The following is a 22,826-nucleotide window of genomic DNA, read 5'->3' as shown; positions in this document are numbered from 1 at the left end:
TTTACTGTTGACTGGGAGGAATCAAACGAAGCTACTGGGAGCCAGGTGCTTCACCCTCACCGGGATCCCTCCCCACTCCAATGCTTCATGGAAGGAAAAAGCTGACCCGCTGAACTTTGCTAAAAAATATTGGCTGCTTCAAATTGGCATGAATTCAAGCAAAGACTGAACAAAATTCAGAGCAGGGATCTATTCAGCTTGGTAAATATAGAGGAAAACATACACAGCTCAGGAAATCCCCCAAACTAAATATAGTTGGAGCCCTGGACAGTATTCAGGGGAAATGCTTGCTCTTCCTGGCCTATAACCATGGTGGAGAAAAAACTCAGGGTTGGAGGATCCTTGTTCTGACCTAGCACAGCCACTCTTGAAAACTTGCATTACAAATATCCAGTCTAATACAAGCACCTAATGCCACCATGTGTGTGGGAGCTGGCACGCGTCTGCCAAATAGGGTCACGAAGTGTATCTTCATCATATAGGTCAGTCTGAGATTCTTCATCTAACAGTTAAACCCACTAAGCTCTGCGATTGATCCAATACAGTAACATTTGGTTTGACAAATTGCAAGTTGCAACTTCTGCTTTCATATCCATTTCCTTCTTTCTTGAATAGTCTAGTAACCGAACACAGTGAACGTAAGGATGATTCCTCTCCTATACGATTTTAATATTTGCATTTGTCCTTCAGTCTCTCTTCAGGTAACTTAAAGTTATTTTCATTAAGTCTTTTAGGCAGGAATCTGCTTTCCCCGCAACTTACATGTATAACGTTTGCCACTTTATTCCCTTCCACTTTCCTTTTCCTATACAAGAGTTATTGAGCCAAAGCAAATTTCTTGCTTGTGTAACCTAAAGACTTTGACTTATACGCACTGAAGCAAACATCTGCAACAGCTTAGGGCAGCACTGCTTCCAGGGGTCTGTCTCTGCTAGAGGTGGCCCTTCACTTCATACGGTGACAAACAGGAACATGTGACTCTTTCCCTGCGGTAGCAATTCCCAGTCTGGTGTATCAGTTTACACTGCCACTCCAGAATCTGGGCTCAGCATGTTTGTTATCCAAATAGCCCTTAAAGAAACATAAGGGTAGGGCATGACAACGCTGCTACAAAGAATGTATGGCAGATGCACGCGCTGTATGCAGAGGCCTAAGTGTCATTTGACAGTGATTCAGAAGACCGTTTCTTATTCAGGCCACATTCTTTTAATATCGAAGTGCAAAGCCAGCTGTTAGGTAAGCTGATCAAAGCAAGAAATTGTGCAGCTAAGCAAGAAACCCACCCTTTGCCATATGCACAAAAAGGGTTAACAGCTCTCAAGCACAAAAATAATCCTGCTAAAGTTCAAGGTAAAAATCATGGATGTTAAGAGCTAGACAGTCATTTTGTCCCAGTAGATCCTGGCTCGTAAACAGACAGTGCTCCTGCAGGTTTTCGGGTAGGCGTTCTGCCTTGCCAGCTGCCAGTGCTGGAGATCTCCAAGGAAGCCCATCTACACTGATGCCGGAGGGGATGCACCCAGCCCTCCAGACCCAAACAGCAATACTGACTGGTGTAAAGGGGCAGTGAACAGACAGGATTCCTTTTTGTTTCTACTTAGGGTAACAAAAATAGAAGACTGCCTTTGATTTTAGGAAACTACATGCTTTTACAAATGGGAGCTACATTCTATAAAGAAAGGCAATACATGCACATACTGCTATATGGTACTTGTATTTGGTTTTTTCCTTTTCAGGTATCTCCCATAGCTTTAATCTTGCTTTGTAAATATGTGGAAAAACCTAAGGCTGTCCACAAGGCTTTCTAGCTGTCTAAGTCACTGTGCAACTGTACATCCTTTTGCATTATTCATGATCTGGCTTCATAGCTCAAAGGCACAAGTGTAGAGCTCTCATTTAAAAGAACAGCATTGGCCATAACAAGGTTGAGTATGGGCAGCATATTCCCTGGCAAACAAAAAAAAGTGGCAGCTGGTACAAAAAGTGTTAAAATAAACTTGGCAATGTACTTTACTGTTTCATAAGCAGCAATGGTATAATCTGCAATTAAATACCACTTGTGTTATCAAACACTTGTAGGCAGGATGTCAGTTTTTATATGAGCGAGGATAATTCTTCACAAAAAGTTTTGCACCCATCATTGAAGAGAATCCCTCGGGAATCAATGAAGATAAATGCTATATTGTCAGTTAAGCTGCTAGCTGTTGTACTCAAGATACTTCTAATACATTCAAGTTAGGAGATTACCATTCAGATATTGAGATAAAGCACTAAAAAGAATGGAGGAAAAAAAAAAAAATCTTCTCTCTGTAGTCTTGTACCTGAACATTACTTGAAATACCACTCAGGAGAGCAGCTTATGGGTTCTTCCTTCCAAAGAGTCTTCAGACGCTGGGCCCAGGCAATCAGCATCTCCTTCCTCTTCTCCTCAGAGACATACTCCGGAGCAAAACAGATGTGAGGTGCAAGGACTTTGACACCACAAAAGTGCATGATTCCATGCTGGACTCAAAGCAAAGAAAGAAATGCCTCAGGAAGTAGTTACTCTTTCACTTTCAATTCAAGAATGTGGAACATTCAAATCTGAAACTGTTTCTCTGACCCAACATAAGGCAGGTTTTCTAAACCTGTGCATTTATCAGGAGAAGGGAAATAAATTACAAAAGTTTATTACCTATCCTGGCAGTCACTATTGAAGGCTAGGCATTAAGCAGAATGCCATACAATACACTGAAAAATAAGGGCAACTTCATTTATTCTGCTCTCTGGCATTTATTTTTAAGTGCTATTAAACCCACAGAACTGTTCTCTTCAGCTGCTGTATGCTGTTAAATTTGCAAGGATCAGAGACAGCCTGAAGTTCATTGTACTGTTTGAATCGCCACAGATTGTTCCTGAACTGCAGTGTATTTCTCATAATAAAACTGTTAAAAATAATTGGCATAATAAAAATTAAGGCAAACAACAACCAAATATTCATATAGTATACCTGCATGGGCCACAGGATATAGCGAATATCACCACTGATACCTCCTTTTGCATACATCTCTTTGCTTCCTCCAGTGGTGAAAGAAAACAGGGCTAATTTGTTCTAGAATTAAGAAAGCAGCACTTGAGTTAGACATGTTTAAAGATGAGCAGCTGAATAGTTCAAGAGATATTCAGGGGAACCTGGACAGCATCAATTTCTAGAGGAGGTGGTGTCCTCTTCTTTCCCAGACCTTATGTGTAGTGGCAGCTCTGAGGCAAAGATTGATGACGTACAATTAGACAGGGGACTATGTGTCAGGGCTTTGGGCAGAGACAGGTTAAAAAGAAAAGGAATTACATGTCTGACACCCTTGTATGAAGCAGGACTGACCCTTGTTCTCCCCCATGAAATGTTTGGAAAACTGTGGCTTGGAAAGTGCTCTGTTACTGAGAGTATCTTTCTTCCTGTCCTTCCTGAATGCAGAAGTAGAATACCACAGTACCCCTTCAAACTTGGGCTTGCTTGTCACTTGCCAAGGAATAATCTGAGAACAAATTATTCCTCAGGTGTTCTAAACCCCTGTGTTTCTTCTGCTTTTGTAACTATGGTATTAGCCACGGGCTTGTGCTCAGCTTCTATCCCCTCAGTTTTAGCTTCCATAATTGAAATAACATTTTTCCAGTGCAGTATCTGAACTGCCTTGAGCCTGCACTCAGCATGCAGCTATGATCATTGGGGATTACTCCTATTCATCACAGTGAGGCAGCCATTTCTGAAATTTAAACAAACTGAAATGTTTGGAATTGTTAAGAAGATCAGAAATTACAGAGATTAATATGCAGCAAACAAATGTGAAAGTAATATTGATTGTTTCTGGATGCTGCAGTTGTTACCAAATAAGATCCATCAGGCAGTGAGCCAAAATTTTCCAGGGATATTCCCAGTGCCGTGGAGAATTAAAAATTTATGAATCGTCATCTAAAGATAGTGATCTTGCCTAATTTATAAGCTACAGAGAAGAAAAGGTTGAAAGGAGATAGCTGGGACAGAGGCTCGTGCACTGGGTATTTCAGTTTTCTCATTAAGTTTTGTAGTTTATTTCCAACCTTTGACATCTAATCTCAGAACAGGATCTTGTCGCCCATTCTAGTGTGTCACTCGTTAAAGATTTGTGCAGTCCTACAGTGGTGGGAAGAATGACAGACTATAGTTTTTTTAAAATGGATCGATTTAAACTGTTTGCAAGCTGTATGCCATCCCAGTGCACTCTGATACACCTACCAAATTATAAAGCCCATTTTGTAGGCCAACTAAGAATCTCTAGGAGATTGCTTAAATCTTTAGGAACCACTGCATTCTCCTTATTGTACGACCTTTCAGACAGTTTTAACAAGCCAGAAATTTACTCAACATGTTACCAAAGCATTATTTCAGGAGAGCATAAAGTGAGAGCTTTAAACAAATATAATGGAAAAGAAAGACCAATACCCTCAAGAGCATTGTGCAAATCTTGATCTTAATAAAACAATCTCAAAAACATACCTTGAGCAAACCGGAATCATAACAGTTTGGAAATTCGTGAGCAAATCCTTGCACCAAGACTCTGTCCATCCAGCCCTTCATGATGGCTGGCATGCTGAACCAATACAAGGGAAACTAGGCAAAAAGTAAATTACCTTGTTAGCACAGAGAGTCTGGGCCATCCTTAGGCCTGGTCTACAGACCAAATCCTGTTCTCTTAATCTGTTCAGATCTTGTACATGCCTTCTTCCAGCTCTCTGTCAGGAGAGGCAGTAACTATGCTTGGCAAAAATAACTGAAGTGCTTTCTGTTTGTAGTGGTCTCAGGTACATACCTGAGCATCTATAGCACACTAACACCATGGTGAATGTAAGGGCTTCCACATAAATTAAAGTTGGAATATGATGAAGCAGGAAGGTGTCATCTAATTAAAACTTAAGGCTGTACAGAATTGTGTCTTCTATTGCTGAAATGCAAAAGGAACATATGATCTAATGGCAAGAATGTGGCCAAAATGCACACAGAGAGCCTTATTACCAGGACTGACACCTGGTGATCAGTTCTGATCTGATAGTGTAGTGATAAATGCCATGGGATCTTAAGAAAGACTTACTTTCACACCCCGCTGACATGATGACCCTGAATCACTTTATTGAGAAGAAAACTCTTTCTTTACCAGTAGGAACCCCTGTTTCTAGATCCTCTAGTTAGCCCATGCGACTACAGCATAAAGTTATCATGTCTCATCTGTATTATCTTGAATGGGGACGCTTATTCTCAGATGCATTGCTATCCCTAAACCTTTGTACGCATTGCAGTACAGAAGAAGAAATTCTGTAAAAGCTTATCCATGTGTGGCTTAATTCAAGATGGAAACAATGTGGAAACTGGGCAATCACCGCTATTTCTAGAAGTGGTGAGTTTAGTCTGTAGTAAATTTTAAATTACTTTATGGTGTCTTTCAGAGGCTTTTTTTCTTTCTTTTTTTCTTTCTGCACCAGAACATACTCAACTCTTCATAGCATTCTACAGACAGAAAGTAGAAAGTGACCCCTTCCTTCAGGGGGTGTTTTACTATACTTATCTCAAAAGCAATAGTGTAAAAATGATGAAGACTTACAGTGAAATGCTTGAGATATGGTCACATCCTAAATTTCATCTAGAATTGGACAGTGGAATATATATATAGGCTATGCCTAATGCCAGCAGTCACACAGGCACACAAAGAAGTGTAAAGCTAGTTTTGCCTTATACAGTACTTCTGGGACTTGCAGACACCAAGGACAGAGCTGGTACAGTGGGGAACGGAGATGGGGTGTAATGATCCGTTAGCAAGCCCAAACAGTGATTCTGCAACTCAGCAATAAATGAGGACAGTCTGGTCAGGGAAGTCCAAATTCCCTGAGCCTGCTGGCTGCACCCAGCTGCTTGCCCAGAAAATAAGCCTTGCCCTGCTTTCTGCCAGCCTGCCTGACATCCATGGTCATGTATGTCTTTGTGCATCCAGATATTAAGTTTGGTCCAGTATCAGTGAATTACTGGATTTGCTGGCATTTCAACCTGGGTAATTGTGCTACTGAATTACTGGATTTGCTGTTGTAATGACCTGGATAATTGTATTACTGATCTGTAGTTGTTACTGTACCATTACTTAGAGATAAAGTGTTTATTCCTAAAGCGGTTGGTCTGGTGTCTGTTACCATATCCCAAACCTCTAACTTGGTGGGGCTGCCTTAAGCCCTTACACATGTTTCTGTGTGTAGATCTGTGTCTGCTTTGCTTGAGCTCAAAGGCAAAGGGATAGTATCAGGCTGCCTGATAACATGGCACAGTTCTTATATTGAGAATTATAGTATTATTTTGCACTCAGTACTTTCTGGTCTGAGTTGCTCAATGCAATTGATTTGGCGTGCAGGTAGCATGAGGACCAGTTTTCATGAAACCTATGCAATCAGAGTACTTTTGAACATCAATTTTTAAGTGAAGCACTGCTGTGAATTTTACTCAGGTATTTTAAGGTTCTAATTTCAGATGCCTTCTTACTCTCCAAAAATGCCAGTATGGAGTCATTATTCGTGTGAAAAACTCATACTGTGCTAGCATGAATAACGCTCACACATGACCTGGTATTTTTGATATTTTCCAAAATCTACATCATATCAGAAAAACCTGACACCTTGAAATCGCTATGCTGGATACAGACTGTTTTATGTTGATGGCAGAGCTACTATCTCTTTTTACTCTGGCTAGATTCAATGTTCCTAATGAAATCTATAATCTTCTCACTATTGCTTTTCTTTTGTTCAACCCTGTATATTACAACTGAAGTCTTTTTTAATACAATTTAAAATAATGACCTGAAAAATCAGTAAGTCTGCTTCCTGCACCTTCTTTTGCTCTTCAATCAGATCGTTGGACAAACCTCCTCTCTTGTAAGCTTCCCATGTCTCCACACCATAATTGAACTCTTCTGAGTTGTGCAAGCAACCTGTGGGTAAAAGTGAACAGTCATTCCTTGCCCTGTTTCTAGCATCATAGCCAAATAAGAATTAAATACATGTTGCAATCTGCAGTTCTAAATTGAGTTACTGCTTTCCATTTTTCCCCACTTCCTTTTTTTTTTTGTGTGGATATTCAGCATCATCACAGCTGACGGTGGTTTGATTTTAAACTGCAGAGGAATGTAGTGTCTCAGAGTACTAAAAGTTTCGCCTTTCTGTAGCAACATATGAAGTGCAATAAGAGGCTCTAGACTCTGATGATGCAGGTGGATGACTTAAGAGGTTTTAAGAGAATTTTGCTAATTGCTCTGCCTCTGCATTAGGGATTACTTAAACCACTGCGCAGTCACAAGCACTGTATAGCTGCTTTTCACTCTCCTGGGAAACTCAGCAGGGACTGGGGAACCAGTATTGGCCAGCTCTGCTGACTCCACTACAGTTGGGTGAGCTGATTTAAGTGTGTCTGAATCAGACGCATACATTCATTCTGCTGATTCAAATAGTATATCATCAATCTCTAGCAGAAGAGAGAGGCAGTAACCTCATGAACTAAGCTCTAGCAAGTCACAGAACGGTATCTGAAGGCATTTCTCACCCACAAGAATTGGACTTCAGAGATTGATTGTGGACACGTGCTAATGCATTTTTCCCCTTCAGTAAGGTCACTGTGAGCCAAGGTTCATATTCAGGAGTGGACTTTTAGAAATGCTTATGTCTGGCCATTAATAAGTTTCTTCTTGTTTTTGCCAGTGCTTGCACTGGACCTGTGCTATTTCTTTTTGATTCTTGTTTTAAAGAAAGAGTTTCAGCTGTTGCAGATTATGTTACGGCTTTGTGTTTCCTAACCTGGAAAAATACTGGGGCTAAATGCTAGTAAGAGCACGGTGAAAATATCACGTAAGCCTAACAAGAGCATCACTGTTTTTCTTAAGTCTTAACTGCATCATCTAGTCATTTTTAGTAATCTTATACTACCAAGGTAGTCAGGAGGTGCCAAGACAACTCAAAAGCCCAAGCACGTAAGTGCCTGGAGCTAAATTGCAGAAAGCATTTGTAATCTTGTTCGTTAAGAGAAAGTGGTTCTTAGAACATCTCTGCAGTTGATTGTAAATACTGTAAAAATAGTATTTTCCCTCATTCACTTTACTCTAAAGGCAAAACATTGTTTTACAAATCTGTACTATACAGATATTTCATTTTTCTGATTGAGGGGCCATTTCTAGTGGTCAGATTTAGTCAAATAAAGATGATACTTGTTGGGTTCCTACACTGACATTTCTTAGTCAATGCTAATAGAAAATTAAAAGCTGGGTCTTGTTAGTTGAGGGATATTTGTACAAAATAATAGCAACTGTTTTTTGGAGTGCACCTAACAGCATGGTTCTGGATTGTTAATGCAGGAGGATAGACAAGGTGAAAGTTTGTCTCGTTGTTATTGTTGAAAAAAGTGTATTTTGGGTAGTCTCACCAACAATGTCATTTCTTGTTGCTCTTGGCTCAAACTGCATTGCATATAAATCAGACACCGTGACACTGCAGCCCTGCTTGCTCAATTCTTCCACAGCAACTCTCTTCAAAGATCCGTTCAAGGACTTGGGCTCTTGATGTGCATAGACTATCAGGACTTTTCTCCCTGGAGGCAGAAAGAAAACCAGAAGATACCTTTGAGTATAGGAACCAGATACAAAACAGTTTGTGGAGCCGGTCCTTCATTTTTCTGTAGTGTGTTTTCCAAGGGGCACAAAACTAGTGAAAACAGAATGACAGTGGCAGCATTTGACTCCTGCTCAGCAGCAATGAGTGACTCATGAGGAAGTAGACAGTAAATGCCCCCCACCCAGCAATTTTGTGCTACACTGGGCTTCCCTAGGTGGAACTCAGTGGACACTGGGTGTGTTTCCATAGCAGGTCACACTGCCCTACATCAGCACAACCCAGTCCCTCCTCTTGAGTCAGCATTTGTGTTCATCTGATTCCACTGCCCCCTGCAAAAACTCACCCAACAACAGAAGAAAAAAAAAAAAAGCTGTCTGCTGGTTTAGCTCCCTAGGCTGGGTCAGACAAGCTACAGCAGAAGTGTAAGGCGCAGGCTGGGATCAAAGCAGTGCCAGCTTACATTCCCTCAAACTGTTGTAAAAACAAGTTCTGAGCGCTCAGTGCATCTTCCTACTGCAATGGGGGATCCCCTCATCTTCCATTTCAGGGCCACACAAGTGACAACATCGGGATAGATGTTTAAGATGCCACTATCCCACTTCAGCACCATCACAGCAACTTCAACAGAAAGCAACATGATCTTCTCTTAGATATGAGTGAGCTATCTACTGTATCTCAAACTGCTGACAAAGTGGATTTAAGGTAAGCTGAGCAGCAAGATGGATATGTTGGGATGGAGCTTCTTAAGCTGATGTAACAAGGTGTATCAGAGTTTACTCGTTCAAAATGTTACTGTACATAGGTCATTCAATTTTAATAATTCTCTAAAAAAATCATTCATCAGTGAACACAAGGCAAAGATAAAATACTTTTATAGAATAGTAGTTATTTATACATAAATACTGCAGAGAAGGAAATTTCCAGGTTTAATTGAAAATTACTGGATCTGCAAAACATGCAGCTCCTGACTGCCAACACAAAAACTCAGGCATCTCCCGTGTTCAGTTTCTCCAGGGGACACAGGAGCTGTACGGCCCTCAGCACCATCAGGGTGACAGGCAACTTTAAGGTGTCAGAGATAATTAATAGAACCAGAGCTGAAGGCTTGAAGAAACAATACCTCATTTTTAACCTAAATTATAAGGGGTGATTATTTCTCCAGTGTGCATAGCATCCATGAAACAATAGCTTTGCCAAAAGACTATTAAAATTTGTGGTCAGATGCTATCATAAATTTAACACATGTATAAACTATTTAAACCCCTGCTCCATAACCTATTCTGGAATATCAAGAGCAGTTACTTCTTTCCTGTTCCTGCTAACTCTCAGCAAATAGGTAGTTCAGCGGCTGGAGATGACACAAGCTCACAGATGTGGTAAGATTAATTCTGCAAGCTGCTGGTTTGTTTCCATTTCAGTGGAGCTGAGGGCACTCAGACACAGCGTTTGGAGAGACTGGAGTTTTCAAAGGCATCACTTACTGAAGTAATTTCTTTGAAAAAGTAGTACCTTTGTATCCCAACTAAACACTACAGATATGCCACGCACCAGCGTGCCCAGGCCTGAAGTGAAAAGCATTTTTATTAGTGTTCTCACCTGCCATTTTCTGGAAGCACTTGGTAGCTTTGGTCTTGAGAATCTGATACAGCCTGTGAACTCAAATGACAGATTTGCTCATGTGGGAAACATCAGGAAAGGGTACAAGGAAAATTGTTGTTTCAGTAGGCGATGTACCATTCTGTTTGGACACGAAGGGGTTGCGAGGGGAAAACATTGTGCGAGTGCCTGTATGTGTGCGCGCGTGTATATATACACGTATAGATACACAGGCGTGCGCTGCAGCTGCACGACCGGCCGGGGGATGAGGGCGCGCCGGCCCGTAAGCGGCGACTTGTGGCGGCTGGAGGCCTCGCCGCCGGCGGGAGGGGAGGGGAGGGGAGGGGAGGGGAGGGGAGGGGAGAGCCCCGCACGCCGTCTCACACTCGGCTCCCCCAGCTCTCGGCCGGGCGCATCGAGCGTCGGTTCGCCTCCGCGCCGCCGGACTAGCACTGAGCGGCTACCGCGCACCCGCTTCACCCAGGGGCTGAACTGGGTGCATCGCACCGCCTCCCCAGAGAAGGAGCCGGGCGAGGCTCCTTTTTCCCGCTGCCCTCCCGAAACCGCTTTCAAACCGACTGCCCCGGGCCCAGCGCAAGGCGTGGCGCTACCGGCGCCGCCCCGCGGCTCGGCGCCCGCTCTGCCGCTCGCCTCAGCCCGGGCAGAGCTGCGGACAGGCCGCCGCGGACCGCCTCCCCGCTGGGCGCGGCCCGGGGCGCTTTTACCTGCTGCCCGCGGCCGCGGCGGAGCTGGGAGCGGCCCTCCCCGCGCCCGGCCCGGCCCCGCCCCAGGGGCTGCACCAGCGCGGGGCGGGGGCCGGATCGGCGCCGCCCGCTGCTGCGGCTCCGTCAGAGACGTCGGACCCGTTCGGTGGGCGTCACCCGCTGCTGTTACTACACGTGATAACTATTATTATATACACGGTGTGTCACATACTTACTGGCGTTTCTTTATAGCGGGTGCTGCGACTCATCGATGGGTACCCCTTCGTCTCCTCGAAGTATTCGGTGAGTCCTCACCCATCGAGTACCATCAGCTGTGGTTTTCAAATGGAGAATCTGAGGTGGAAATCAAGTTACTGGGCCCACCGGCCTGGGAATTAAATGCCCGAGCTACCTGCGTCCTCTGGCAGTGGGGTGAGCAGAAAACCTCTGCACAAACCTTGCGCCATCCGCGCTTTTCACTCGGTGCCCTCTGTGCTATCAGGGTCAGGGGAAACACGCACCCCTCAGCTACCTCCCCCGGCTTCCCAGGGAGAAGGTGACGCACGCAGTGCTGCAGGCAGTTGGGACAGCCGTGTCTGGAAATGAGCAGCAGCAGTGCCAGAAAACAAGGCTACAGCTGTCACTCACCAACATATGTTGAGCGTAAAACATGAGCCCAAATTCTGCTTGGCTGCACTCTCCTGGTTATACGGGAAGCAGCATGGTAAAGAGCTGGGCAGGGACTCCAGAAACCCAGATCTGAGTTAAAGTTTACTGCCACTCAGGTAGGATGTCCTATTTCTGTCTTTTCAACCCTTCTGATAACATAAATAATGAGACCTGACAAAACACTCAGTGTTTAAATGGCTAAGGGCTGTTAGGATACTGCTAGCAAGTAGAATTCATTTTTGTGAAGACTGGGCAAAAACTAGGCAAGAAGCTGAAATGGATGTAGCCCAAAGACTTTGAGTTTTATATAGGTTGTTTTTCCTAGCTCATAAAAATGCCCAAGCCAAAAGTATGTGTTTTCCTTCATTTTTTCCCCCATGCATAAGGTCTATTTATAGTAAGACAAGGGAAACTGAAGGAAAAATGCACATAGTTTATATACTGTACCTAGATAATGTTATCTGACAGACTATTTAATATGATACCTCATAGAAACAGTAAAGAAAAACATTACACTGTTCCTGTGAACTTTTCTGCATTCAAAACTCGCTGAGTATTAGAGTATTTCCAGGGGATCTTTTTTTTATTTTCCCTGTTCCTACTTTCCTCCTCAGTGTTCACCCTGCATTGGAAATTGTTTCTGCCTGGACATCACCTGGGCCTTGGCCAGGTCTCTGCCAGCATGCAGCCTCCTCTGCGGTCCTGTTTCCCTTCCTATCCTTATCTCCTGCTATCAGGAGTCTGGTCAGAGTGAGGGATGGCTGGTGCCCAGCTGATGCATCCAAAGCTTTCTCTGGGCTGGGTGGGAGCCGACGCATGCTCGGTCTTACTCTGACATGGAGTATCAGAAACACTCCTGGATTCCCACCCAGGTTTTGACATAGCTCCTGGACTCACTATTATCTTGGTCTCTTTTGGAGGTTTAATGTAAAGAGTGAGCATAACAGGTATAAAGTAAATGGTCGATTTTCTCTTAAAGCACAAAATATTTTTGTCCTCCCTATATATACTGTTATCATACATATTATTAATGTTAACAACATTTGAAAAGGTCTACCTGAATATAAAAACAGCATTAAAAGGGGAGTATATTTTGTGGAGGAAGGGCTTTAGAGAACACATTAATGATACATCAGATGGATAGACACCTGTGTTAAAATATTTCACAGGTGTGTAAGATGAAAGATGTTTTATTTTACTACTTGTAAATAATAGGCCTTTAAAACTGGAAAATACTGCAGTGCTGTAGGTGTGCATTGTGATTTTTAGACAAATGAAAGTTGTAGTCTCAGCCTTGAGGAGTTAATGAATTTGAAGAGCATAAAATCATTAAATATTTCTCCACATAAGGTTGACAAGAGTGATCTCACTGTAGTGGTGACACCCCCGCCCCCCCCCCCCCCCCCATTTCTGAGTAAGGTTGTAAAAGTTTACAGGATTAGTTCCTGTGTTAATTCCTAATATGTCCTAAAGTAACTTTCTCTCAAATATTATCGGAATGATCTCTAATGATTTTACAACATTTAAAAAATCCTTTCACGTTTGTCTTTGGTCAAGGCCCATTATAAGGATTTCAGCAGCCCCATTCAGCAATTTCTTAGCAATCTTGTGTGCACCTATTATTTTTTCAGAGCTCTTCAGAGAGTTCTTTATGAAATTCAAATTTCATAGTTTTAGGAATCCATTTACTTTTGCTGTTTGGGCAACTGTGTGGGACAGAGTGAAGTTTCTTGTAGCCTCCTTCACCCTCTCCTGCTTCCCCCACTTCCTTTAAAGTTAATTAGCACTCAGAAAAGTGTTGCAGTAGCTCAAACACCCTCTGAGATTTTAATTTTGCAGGTTGGGAATGTTTCTTATTATCTGTTGTTTTTTTTTTTCCTCTATTGCATTTGATATCCCTCTCTCGTCCTCCTTTGCAATAAGAAAAGGGTTTGGGTTTTTTTCCATTAATATTTTTTCTGTCTAAGGACTTAATTGCTAATTAGCAATGAAAAAAGTAGCTGTGGCTAAACTAGGAGAAAATTCTCCTGTTGCTGTCAGCCATTCATGAGCATATGAGTGAACCATACTTCATAGGAAGTTTGGATATTTAGTTTCTCTTGCTTTCGATTGACACAAACTGTTTATCTCTGTAACACAAGACAGACAAAATAAGAAAACGAAAATTATGATGGTGATTCAGATCAAGGGTCTGTTCAAACTAGTACCCTGTCTGCAACCCTGCTCACAAGTAGATGTCTAGGGAGGAGTAAGAGCGGGTAAGCACGTATGATACTGACCCCGCTGCTCTCAGCTTGCAGCTATCTTCAACTCAAGCCTGGGCATGTTGTAGTTTCTTTATATATTAGCCTCCAACGTACCTCTCTGTCAAGCACTTTTCCCAGTCTTCCTGTGAATCCATGCCAATCCCTTAAACGTGCACTGTCCTTGGCAAGGATTTCCACAGACTCAGTTCCCACTGTGTGAGGAACAACCACTTTTTTTTGCTTTGCATCTGGTTCTTACCAGATTCATTTGATGCCCCTTAGTTCTTGTACTGGGAGCAACAGTGAAGAATCAGTCCCTGCTCATCCCCTCTGTCTGTTGATGATTTTGTAGACCTGCATAGCGTGCCTCCTGAATCACCTCTTTTCTGGACTGAAGAGTGTTCGTCAGGGGGACTTTGTTCAGAAACTGTGCTATACTTTCAATCCTTCCCAGTGCTCTTTTCACCCTTTTCCAGTTCTGCTGTATCATTTCTTGAAGTGAGGGAACCAGATCTACATATAGTATTCACAGTATGGATGCACCTTGGATTTACCCAGTGGTATAATGACCTTCTGCTCTGTGGTCCTAATAATTCCTACTGTAAAATTTGCTTTTTTGACTGCTACCAAGTGTTGAGCTGATGTCTGTGTGGAATTATCTGTGATAATTAGAAGATTTTACTCCTGTGTGGTGGTAGTCAGCTCAGAGCCCTTTATTTTAAATGTGAGGCCAAGCTGGTTTTTTTGTCTCCCATAAGCATCTCATAAGATTCACAGAGAATAAAAATAACTTTTAATTGCCTGGCCTCCAGAGCAGCGTCCAGAACACTGTGCTAGTCTTCGTTCCCATATAGATTAGAAACAACCCTCATGCTCTGTGCATGACTCACCTATAGAAGGAATTTGGCATAAGTTGGTAGGTAGCTTAAATACTGTTCTTCGGATATATTCTAGGTACACTTCTCTACTGTTATCTGAAATACTTTTACTTTTGATTTGTAGCCCCAAACCCTCTAATGAAGATAAATAACTATTTTTTTTCTCTGAAAAACTAATCATGTATCATGCTTTTCTATTGATTTTATTTGGGGCAGGGGGTTGGACACATAGCTGAGGAGGGCATAGATACCTCTTTTTTTATACAGTTGCAATATTTGCTTATTGGACCATTTATTTAGGAAGTTGTAAAAGAAAAGCCCATGGTCTCTTTACCAAACGTTAGGCATCAACTGGGTGAAAGTTTTGAAGTTAGTGGGAGCTCATTTTTTCCTAACTGTCATTTATGTGATTTTAAGTCTCTCTTTTTTTTTTTTTTAAAAAAAAAATTAAGTATCTGGCCTAGAAAGAAAATTAGTTGTTTTGTCACAGTTCCCTCTGAGAACTCATTCATTTCTACTACAAGGAAGCACAGTTAGCATTAACTGAAGGAAAAGAGAAAGTACTCATAAGTAGGAAACTGTGGTTCATGTCAAGGTAAACATTTAAACTGAAACCTAAGAGACTGCACCTGGAAATCTCAAGCAAGTGGCCTTAATTTAGGAATTTTCATTGGATATTAACCTTACCTTTTCCCTTTCCTTTTAAGATATATTTTAGTTCTCAGATAATTCTGTTGCTATGCTTCCAGTGGTGTTGTACTGGATGTCTTCCATAGGCTTGGAGTTTGGTCAGATGAATAACCCTTACATGACAAAGCAAGACTGAGATATGAAAAATAAGGGAAAACAAAGCACCCAAGAAAATAGAAAGTATGAGGAAGGCAGGGAAGTAGCCCTAGCAGGATGATGATCAATTACAGAGAGATTTATAGCAAAATGGGAATCAAGAGCTTGATGTGGGCCTAGGTGGTTTTGCAAGGAAAAACTTGCCAAGTACTGGTCAAGAAAATATCTTAGCTAGTAACAAGGCATATTTGACAGCTTGCTTCTATCCCCTAGTGAAATGAAGTATCTTGCAAAATTGGAAGGGACACGTAACTAAAAAGGAAGAGAATCGTTCATATAAACCTTTTCATCAAAACTTGGTTCCTGATTCTCTTCCCCAGTATGCAGACAAATTTCTCTGACTTCTTCCTTTCCTTTCCTCTGCTGCGATGTAGGGTCATGCTGTCTGCAAAATCTTCCCCTCCTCTTCCTTCACTAGTTGACAGGTAGGATGTCAGTTTGGATAGTCTTGGGCCACCAAATGGTATTCTGGAAGCCAGACACATTTCTATCTGCAGTTTATTTTGTTCCTAGGTATTTTATGCTTCTTTGAAACCAGCTGTTGTCCTTAATGAGTCCACTAATACTTTCTTGAACTGTTACCGGTTAAGTCCCATGAGCAGTCACTGATTTTAAGCCACTCAGTCATATTCTGCACACAAACAAAGCTCCATTTTGTACAAAGTACTTTTAAAGTCCTCTCTGTTTTGCCAAGAAGCTTTTGCATTCTATTTTCAGTAATAAATATCTACTCTTAATATTGCTCTGAAGTTACTGATTTTAGTAATAAAAAATGTCCATGATCATAAGGTGTATATAACTCAGCTAGGCACTGGAGAGAACCAGCTCAGTGACCTGAAATACTTGTCCAGTGGCTATGATTTCAGAGAACTACCTGAACCCGTAACAGTCCCTTTGAACAGTGACAGGACATTGAAGTATTGTCATTGCTTTAGGAAGCCCACTTCAAAGATGCTGTAGTGGTGCAAATGTTATGACACAGGGGACTACAGTCAAGAATAGAATAGACTATTTCAGTTGGAAGGGACCTACAACAATCATCTAGTCCAACTGCCTGACCAAAAGTTAAAGCATGTTGTTAAGGGCATTGTCCAAATGCCTCTTAAACACTGACAGGCTTGGGGCATTGACCATCTCCCTAGGAAGCTTGTTCCAGTGCTTGACCACCCTCTCAGTAAAGAAATGCTTCCTAATGTCCAGTCTAAATCTCCCCTGGCACAGCTTTGAACCATTCCCATGCATCCTATCCCTGGATACCAGGGAGAAGAGATCAGCACCTCTCTCTCCATTTCCCCTCGTCAGCCTCCTCAGCAATGAGGTCACCACTCAGCCTCCTTTTCTCCAAACTGGACAAGCCCAAAGTCCTTAGCTGCTCATAATAGGACGTTCCTTCCATCCCTTTCACCAGCTTTGTTGACTTCCTCTGGACGCATTCAAGGACCTTAATATCCTTTTTAAATTGTGGGGCCCAGAACAGTCAACTTCTCTCTTCTCACTCTACCCCAAACTCATGTAACTGCTCTCCGCTTCGGTAGGCAAGCAGTTGGGATTCTTCTCTCCAAATTTTAGCCATGTAAAAGTTAGGGCATCGAGTCTAAACTCCCTCTAGAGCTGAGTGAGTTAGTGTCTCTCCAAGGCAATTCCTTTCACTTCCCTTCGCTGTTAGTGGAAGGAGACCCACCACTTGGCTTACAGCAGACATCTGGCAGCATCTAGGTGGCTACAGGGAGATGAACGCTGTCCTCCCTGTCAGAATACTTGGACTCCCACAGCCTTTTGAGCCATAGATATTGTCAGGAGTATGTAAAAGACCCAAGTTTTCCAAGTGTATAAAACCCAGCTATATCACGTTAAAGGGTAAGGAAATACGGGATATTTTCATATTTTACTGCTGTGCCAAGGCTAATTACTGTCTGGCACTGGGTGCTGTAAAAACAGCGTTATAAAATACCTGAGGTAGAATAGTTTAGGATGAGTCAGAAGCTATAAACCAGAAAGCCCTCTGCTAGGAAATATTTAGAGTGAGCCTAGTGCTTATTGCTGTGATGGTGCCAGCAAAATTTATACAGCAAACAAAGTACAGTAGAAGCAGGAGGAAGACTAAAAAACTGCAGCTAACAAAGTAGCTGCACGGAGAAGGAACTAGGTAGAGCCGCGAGCAGGCATGGCACCAAAATATTACACTTTGAAATGAAATTAGTTTTCCAGGTCAAAACTGTGGTAGGCTGGCACAGTGATACAGGGACATCTGCAGCGCTACTTCATGCGTCATACAGCTTTGTGAACAGACAGAGACCTTTGTTCCCCAGACATGTCTGAATAATACTTCCTACACTAGCATCCCGTAAGGAAAAAAAAGGTGTTTGTCGATGGTAAAAAAAGAAAAGTAAAAAGGGTCAAAACAAGACTATCTGAATACCTAAAAAAACCTAAGGGCTTTTATTTACGTTCTCTTCTAATATCTCGCAAGCATTGATATAAAAATTTTGAGTTGATTATAGGAGAAAGATAAGAAAATCCTGCATTTCAAATACATGTAAGAGAGAGGAAATAACTAACACATTTTATTGCCTCCAAGTTGTGTCCGTTTACGGGCCTAACTTTAAAATCTGCATGCTAAGAATACGTTATTGGATATTATAATAAGACTCTCTCAATTTCAAGAACTAAACTGCTCTGAAATAATCTGGACTGTTGCTTCAAGCCAACAATAAATTGAGTCATCAACACAATCAAAAACATTATAGATGCCACCAAGTTGGGTGGTGTGTTGATATGCTTGAGGGTAGAAAGGCTTTTCAGAGGGATCTGGACAGGCTGGACCGATGGGCCGAGGCCAATTTTATGAGGTTCAACAAGGCCAAGTGCAGAGTCCTACACTTGGGTCACAACAACCCCAGGCAATGCTACAGGCTTAGGGAAGAGTGGCCGGAAAGCTGCCTGGCAGAAAAGGACCTGGGAGTGTTGATCGACAGCCGGCTGAATATAAGCCGGCAGTGTGCCCAGGTGGCCAAGAAGGCCAACGGCATCCTGGCTTGTATCAGAAACAGCGTGGCCAGCAGGAGTAGGGAAGTGATTGTCCCCCTGAACTCAGCACTGGTGAGGCCGCACCTCGAATACTGTGTTCAGATTTGGGTCCCTCACTACAAGAAAGGCATTGAGGTGCTGGAGCGTGTCCAGAGAAGGGCGATGAAGCTGGTGAGGGGTCTGGAGCACAAGCCTTATGAGGAGCGGCTGCAGGAACTGGGGTTGTTTAGCCTGGAGAAGAGGAGGCTGAGGGGAGACCTGATCGCTCTCTACAACTACCTGAAAGGGGCTTGTAGAGAGGTGGGTGCTGGTGTCTTCTCCAAGTGACAAGTGATAGGACAAGTGGAAATGGCCTCAAGTTGCACCAGGGGAGGTTTAGATTGGATATTAGGAAAAACTTCTTCACTGAAAGGGTTGTCAGACCCTGGCACAGGCTGCCCAGGGAGGTGGTTGAGTCACCATCCCTGGAGGTATTTAAAAGACGTGTGGATGAGGCGCTTAGGGACATGGTTTAGTGGTGGACTTGGCAGTGTTAGGTTTACGGTTGGACGTGATGATCTTAAAGGTCTTTTCCACCCTAAACAATTCTAATTCTTAATTCCAGTGTAAAATACAAACACATACAGCACTTAAGTTGATTGATTCCTTCAGCAACTGAACTAGATTAGCATTTTGTTTTCTTTTTTCCCCCACTTTATCAGATGATACAGCATACAGTTTTGTGATCCTTAATATCTGTTGTATAAATTCATGTGGAAATGCTAATATTGTATTCGTGTGTGTATGCATTTTCTTCATACAAATTACAAAATGTGGGTAGTGTGCAAGGTATGGTCATCTATCTTAGAAATGAAATTAGTTATAATGTAACTGTGCAGGAACTATTTTAGCTTTCCTTATGCCTTTTCCTAGGATTAATACAAAGTTTATTGTCCACATTGTTCTGTCTCTGAAGGAGTATTTTAAGGTCTTAAAATACCGTGTATCCAAAGGATATCTGTTTTTCCCTCTACTGCCCAGTGCAAGGGTTTGTCTTTGCAGCAGAAGTGAAGCCTTCACCAAGGACAAGTTCTAAATCTTTACTGCAAGTTCTGTCCTAGAGGAAATGTCTTAAGAACCTTTGTCACCAGTGATAATAAGCAACAAGGAAAAAAGGTGCTAACAAATCGTTAGTATAAGAGAAATCCTTTTTGTTATTCGTTTTCTGTGACTATTGCAGAGTACATGCCACTGGGAATTCTAACCAGTGAGTACTGCAGTTCTGCACTGAAAAAAGAAGGAAAAAAGTGAAATTGAGAAGTAATATCCTACAGAAAATATTTTTGCATCGGTCTGTACCCCCATATGTCACAATAACACTGTAGTTATTCCTAGGCTTCTTTTGTCAGGTGATAAAGATGACAGTCGCCCTTATACCAATCTCTCTCCTTAGAGCTGAAGAGTTGATGAGCTTGTGCAACAGGAAGGAAGGAAGCAGGAGGACTGCATGACTAACAGCCTTTCATTGTGACCTGTTTTTCTTCTCAGTCTCTCTGTCTGGTAGTGAGTAACAGAAATTGAAAATGGTAACCTCTGGGGTTAACAAGTCTATAGTATCTCTAAATGAAAAGCAAACCATTAACAGGGATAGTGTCCCAGGAAACAATTCTTATCACTTGTTTAGCTTGTTTTCAAACCTTGTGATGTTAAATATTTAACACTATTGAAGTATATAAATTAAATATGTATTTAAGGCTTTTATTTATTTGAAACTTAATTGCAGCTTCTGCTAGCAGGTTTTTGCTAGGAAGTAAGTGGACTAGTTCATTCAGGTACAAATTCTGGGATACATAAATTTGCTACTTGTAAATTAGTAATCTCTTCTGTACTTTTTGATTGAGAAGTCTGGCCTGAGATACTCTTTCGAACACAGGCTGGAATTTCAAATCTGACTATAGACTCAGTCTTCGTGTGTAAAGCGCAGCAGATCTAGGCCAAGCGTGACTGTCTTTCTTCGCCCCATTTGTGATAGCAAAAGGTAATAGGGTGCACTCTCCCTCAACTTCTTGTGGAATTGTTCATGTAAATATAGGGTGGAATTAATATTAACTGGTACCTGAAGAGGTAATAAATAGGCAGTTTGATTTCAGTGGAAGGCACTTTATGGAGTATTGGAGCGGAGGGTGGTAATGCATTAGCTGTGATGTTAAAAAACATGAATACATCTGAGCATAGTTTTCTGAGAAGGTACTTTAAAATCTGCTTATATTCTATAGCTCTACCTCTTTGATTTTGAACACTAGCTCCAAGCAGAGTTTTAAAGGTATATTTTTTTTTTCAGGGGAGAGGCAGAGGAGGGAGAAAGTAAATTTTCTACGCCAATAATTCTTCCCTTAGATGAAACAAAAACTTGCGGGACCTGTTTCTATAGTCACTGCGCTTCAAAGTTACTTTCTGTCCCAGATGTAAGATTTACATTTGTCTACTATGGAGAAAAGGTCATACATCAAGTTGACACTCTGTTTTCATATTCAAGTTGATGCTTCTTTAGATTTGAAAAGCAAGGCTGAGAAGGAGCCCAGCTGCTGGCTGAAGTCTGTTGTGGTGGGGGATGAAAATAATTCCATAAGGTTGATAAAACTTTATAGGCGTCAGCAGGTACATAAGGTGCTGCCTCTGGTGAGTCCAGTGATGTGTGACGTAATGTATTTCAGAAGCAACTAATTTTAGATATTTTTTCTAAAGGGATTTTTGCAGGTTCCTCTTACATGCCAGAGTACTTGTCTGAAACATCTGCTGACAAGTCCCTCCATGCAGCTGAAAACCACCTGGGGAGAAAGCCAGCAAAATGAGAGGGAGCATGCACTTGCCCAGTGTGCCATGAGCTCACCCTGGCAAGGTTTGTTATGGGACTTACCCATGACGGTACTTGGTGATTGCTTCCCAGTTAATGTTGAGCCTTTCATTGACTTGGAGTCAAGCTATAATATGGGATCAAGTCCTGTCCATGAACACATCATCCGTGATGTTTTTACGATCAAGGTAAAAAAGTCGTTAAAGTAAAATTGTTTTAACACACAGTCTCTTACCCAGGCTCAAGATTAACAACGTGGCATTGGAAATAGTGAGCAAGTCAGTGATGATTAGCTTCAAAACAAATCCAACTACTTAGTCGGTGTTCAAAAGAATGATTATGAAGCGGACATAATTCTGGGGGAAGGCTCCTCTGAATTTTTGCCACAAAAAGACTCTTTAAGGCTTCAACAGGAGCAAAGCAACGTTTCATTGTCTTCAGTGTCCTGATACTAAATAATTCAGCCAGTGGTGAGCTGTAGAAAAGGGAGGACCGTGCTTGCCTGGCCGAAGCCCAGAGGAGGGTGCTGGAGAGCCGAGAACGGACTGTTAAATGCCTTAAACGCCTTGAGACACGCTGAGCAGTAGATCCACCCCCACACCAGCGTGCTTTCTCCTGTATCAGTGAAGCTGCAAAACAAATAGGGAATTAGTAAAAATCTTTCTTGTGTTTGCCAGATACTTGTGTATGTGGATGCTCATCCTACACATGCCATCTTTCAAATTTATTTAATGATTCCTTTTCATCACTTCATTTCTCTGTGGTTTTGCTGGGCAGCTTTTTTGTTACCTCCACCATCCTGTCTATTTTATGTCAGCAAAGAATTAAGATATCTTGAGTTTCACCTGTATGTTTAACAGTTTACTCATGGAACAGATATTGCTGCCATAGTATTTGATACAAACGAAGAATAATAATTTATATTTGATGGATAGGCAAACTGATGCTTAGAGACTAAGGGAGACTCAGCAAAAGATATAGCCACCTCCATACTGCCTACGTGCAAAATTTCACCCCTTTAAACTGTTATGCTGGCCAGTCTGTTATGCTTAAAATCCACCTGGAGCAAACTTTCTGATTTAGGATTTGCCCAGGAATGTTTCAGGTAATGATTGTGTAGCATGAAACATAGGGATGGTCCCTGGAGCCAGAGCTGGGATCCAAACTTGTCTCTGCACTAACAGGGCTAGCCACCAGGCCACAGTCTTGCTGTGTGAGAGCTGCTGGTTCCTCAGCTCTGTTCTGCAGGTTGAAGTCTCTTCAGCATAGACGTGCCCTGCCTTCCCACTGTCCTCACCTCCTGCTCTTCTGCAATATCATGGGGCTTGGTGGCTAAGGTGCACTGAGGTGTCAAACCTGTGATAAAATCCTTTCCGGG

The 22,826-nt window shown here is 42.2% G+C and overlaps 1 protein-coding gene across 2 annotated transcripts; it reads right to left on the bottom strand.

The window, feature by feature from the left end:
* Positions 1-1,165: 1,165 nt before the first annotated feature.
* On the bottom strand, positions 1,166-10,998 carry NQO2 (N-ribosyldihydronicotinamide:quinone dehydrogenase 2). Of its 2 annotated transcripts, XM_059815368.1 has the most exons (8): positions 10,971-10,998; positions 10,246-10,298; positions 8,462-8,626; positions 6,850-6,980; positions 4,514-4,627; positions 2,990-3,091; positions 2,333-2,502; positions 1,166-1,947 (listed from the first exon to the last, which is right to left on the bottom strand). In XM_059815368.1, the coding sequence occupies exons 2-8, from the start codon at positions 10,250-10,252 to the stop codon at positions 1,893-1,895; spliced, it is 744 nt and encodes a 247-aa protein (XP_059671351.1). In that variant the 5' UTR covers positions 10,253-10,298; positions 10,971-10,998; the 3' UTR covers positions 1,166-1,892. The 2 variants fall into 2 exon arrangements, with proteins under 2 accessions (XP_059671351.1, XP_059671352.1); XM_059815369.1 differs by having other exon boundaries at positions 1,908-2,502.
* Positions 10,999-22,826: the final 11,828 nt, after the last annotated feature.

The sequence above is a fragment of the Gavia stellata genome, chromosome 3 (genome assembly GCF_030936135.1).
Source record: "Gavia stellata isolate bGavSte3 chromosome 3, bGavSte3.hap2, whole genome shotgun sequence".
Taxonomy (NCBI): domain Eukaryota; kingdom Metazoa; phylum Chordata; class Aves; order Gaviiformes; family Gaviidae; genus Gavia; species Gavia stellata.
Note: the sequence above shows the minus strand (reverse complement) of the source record. Positions and strands in the feature narration are given on the sequence as shown.

Bases quoted from the DNA above. Each gene is read 5' to 3' on its own strand.
- NQO2 (XM_059815368.1), bottom strand. The intron at 4,628-6,849 runs GTCATTATTTTA...CTTTTTGCCTAG, and splicing joins CAGACTTACTGATTTTTCAG to TTTCCCTTGTATTGGTTCAG. The intron at 1,948-2,332 runs GTAATGTTCAGG...TTTGTTTGCCAG, and splicing joins TCTCCTGAGTGGTATTTCAA to GGAATATGCTGCCCATACTC.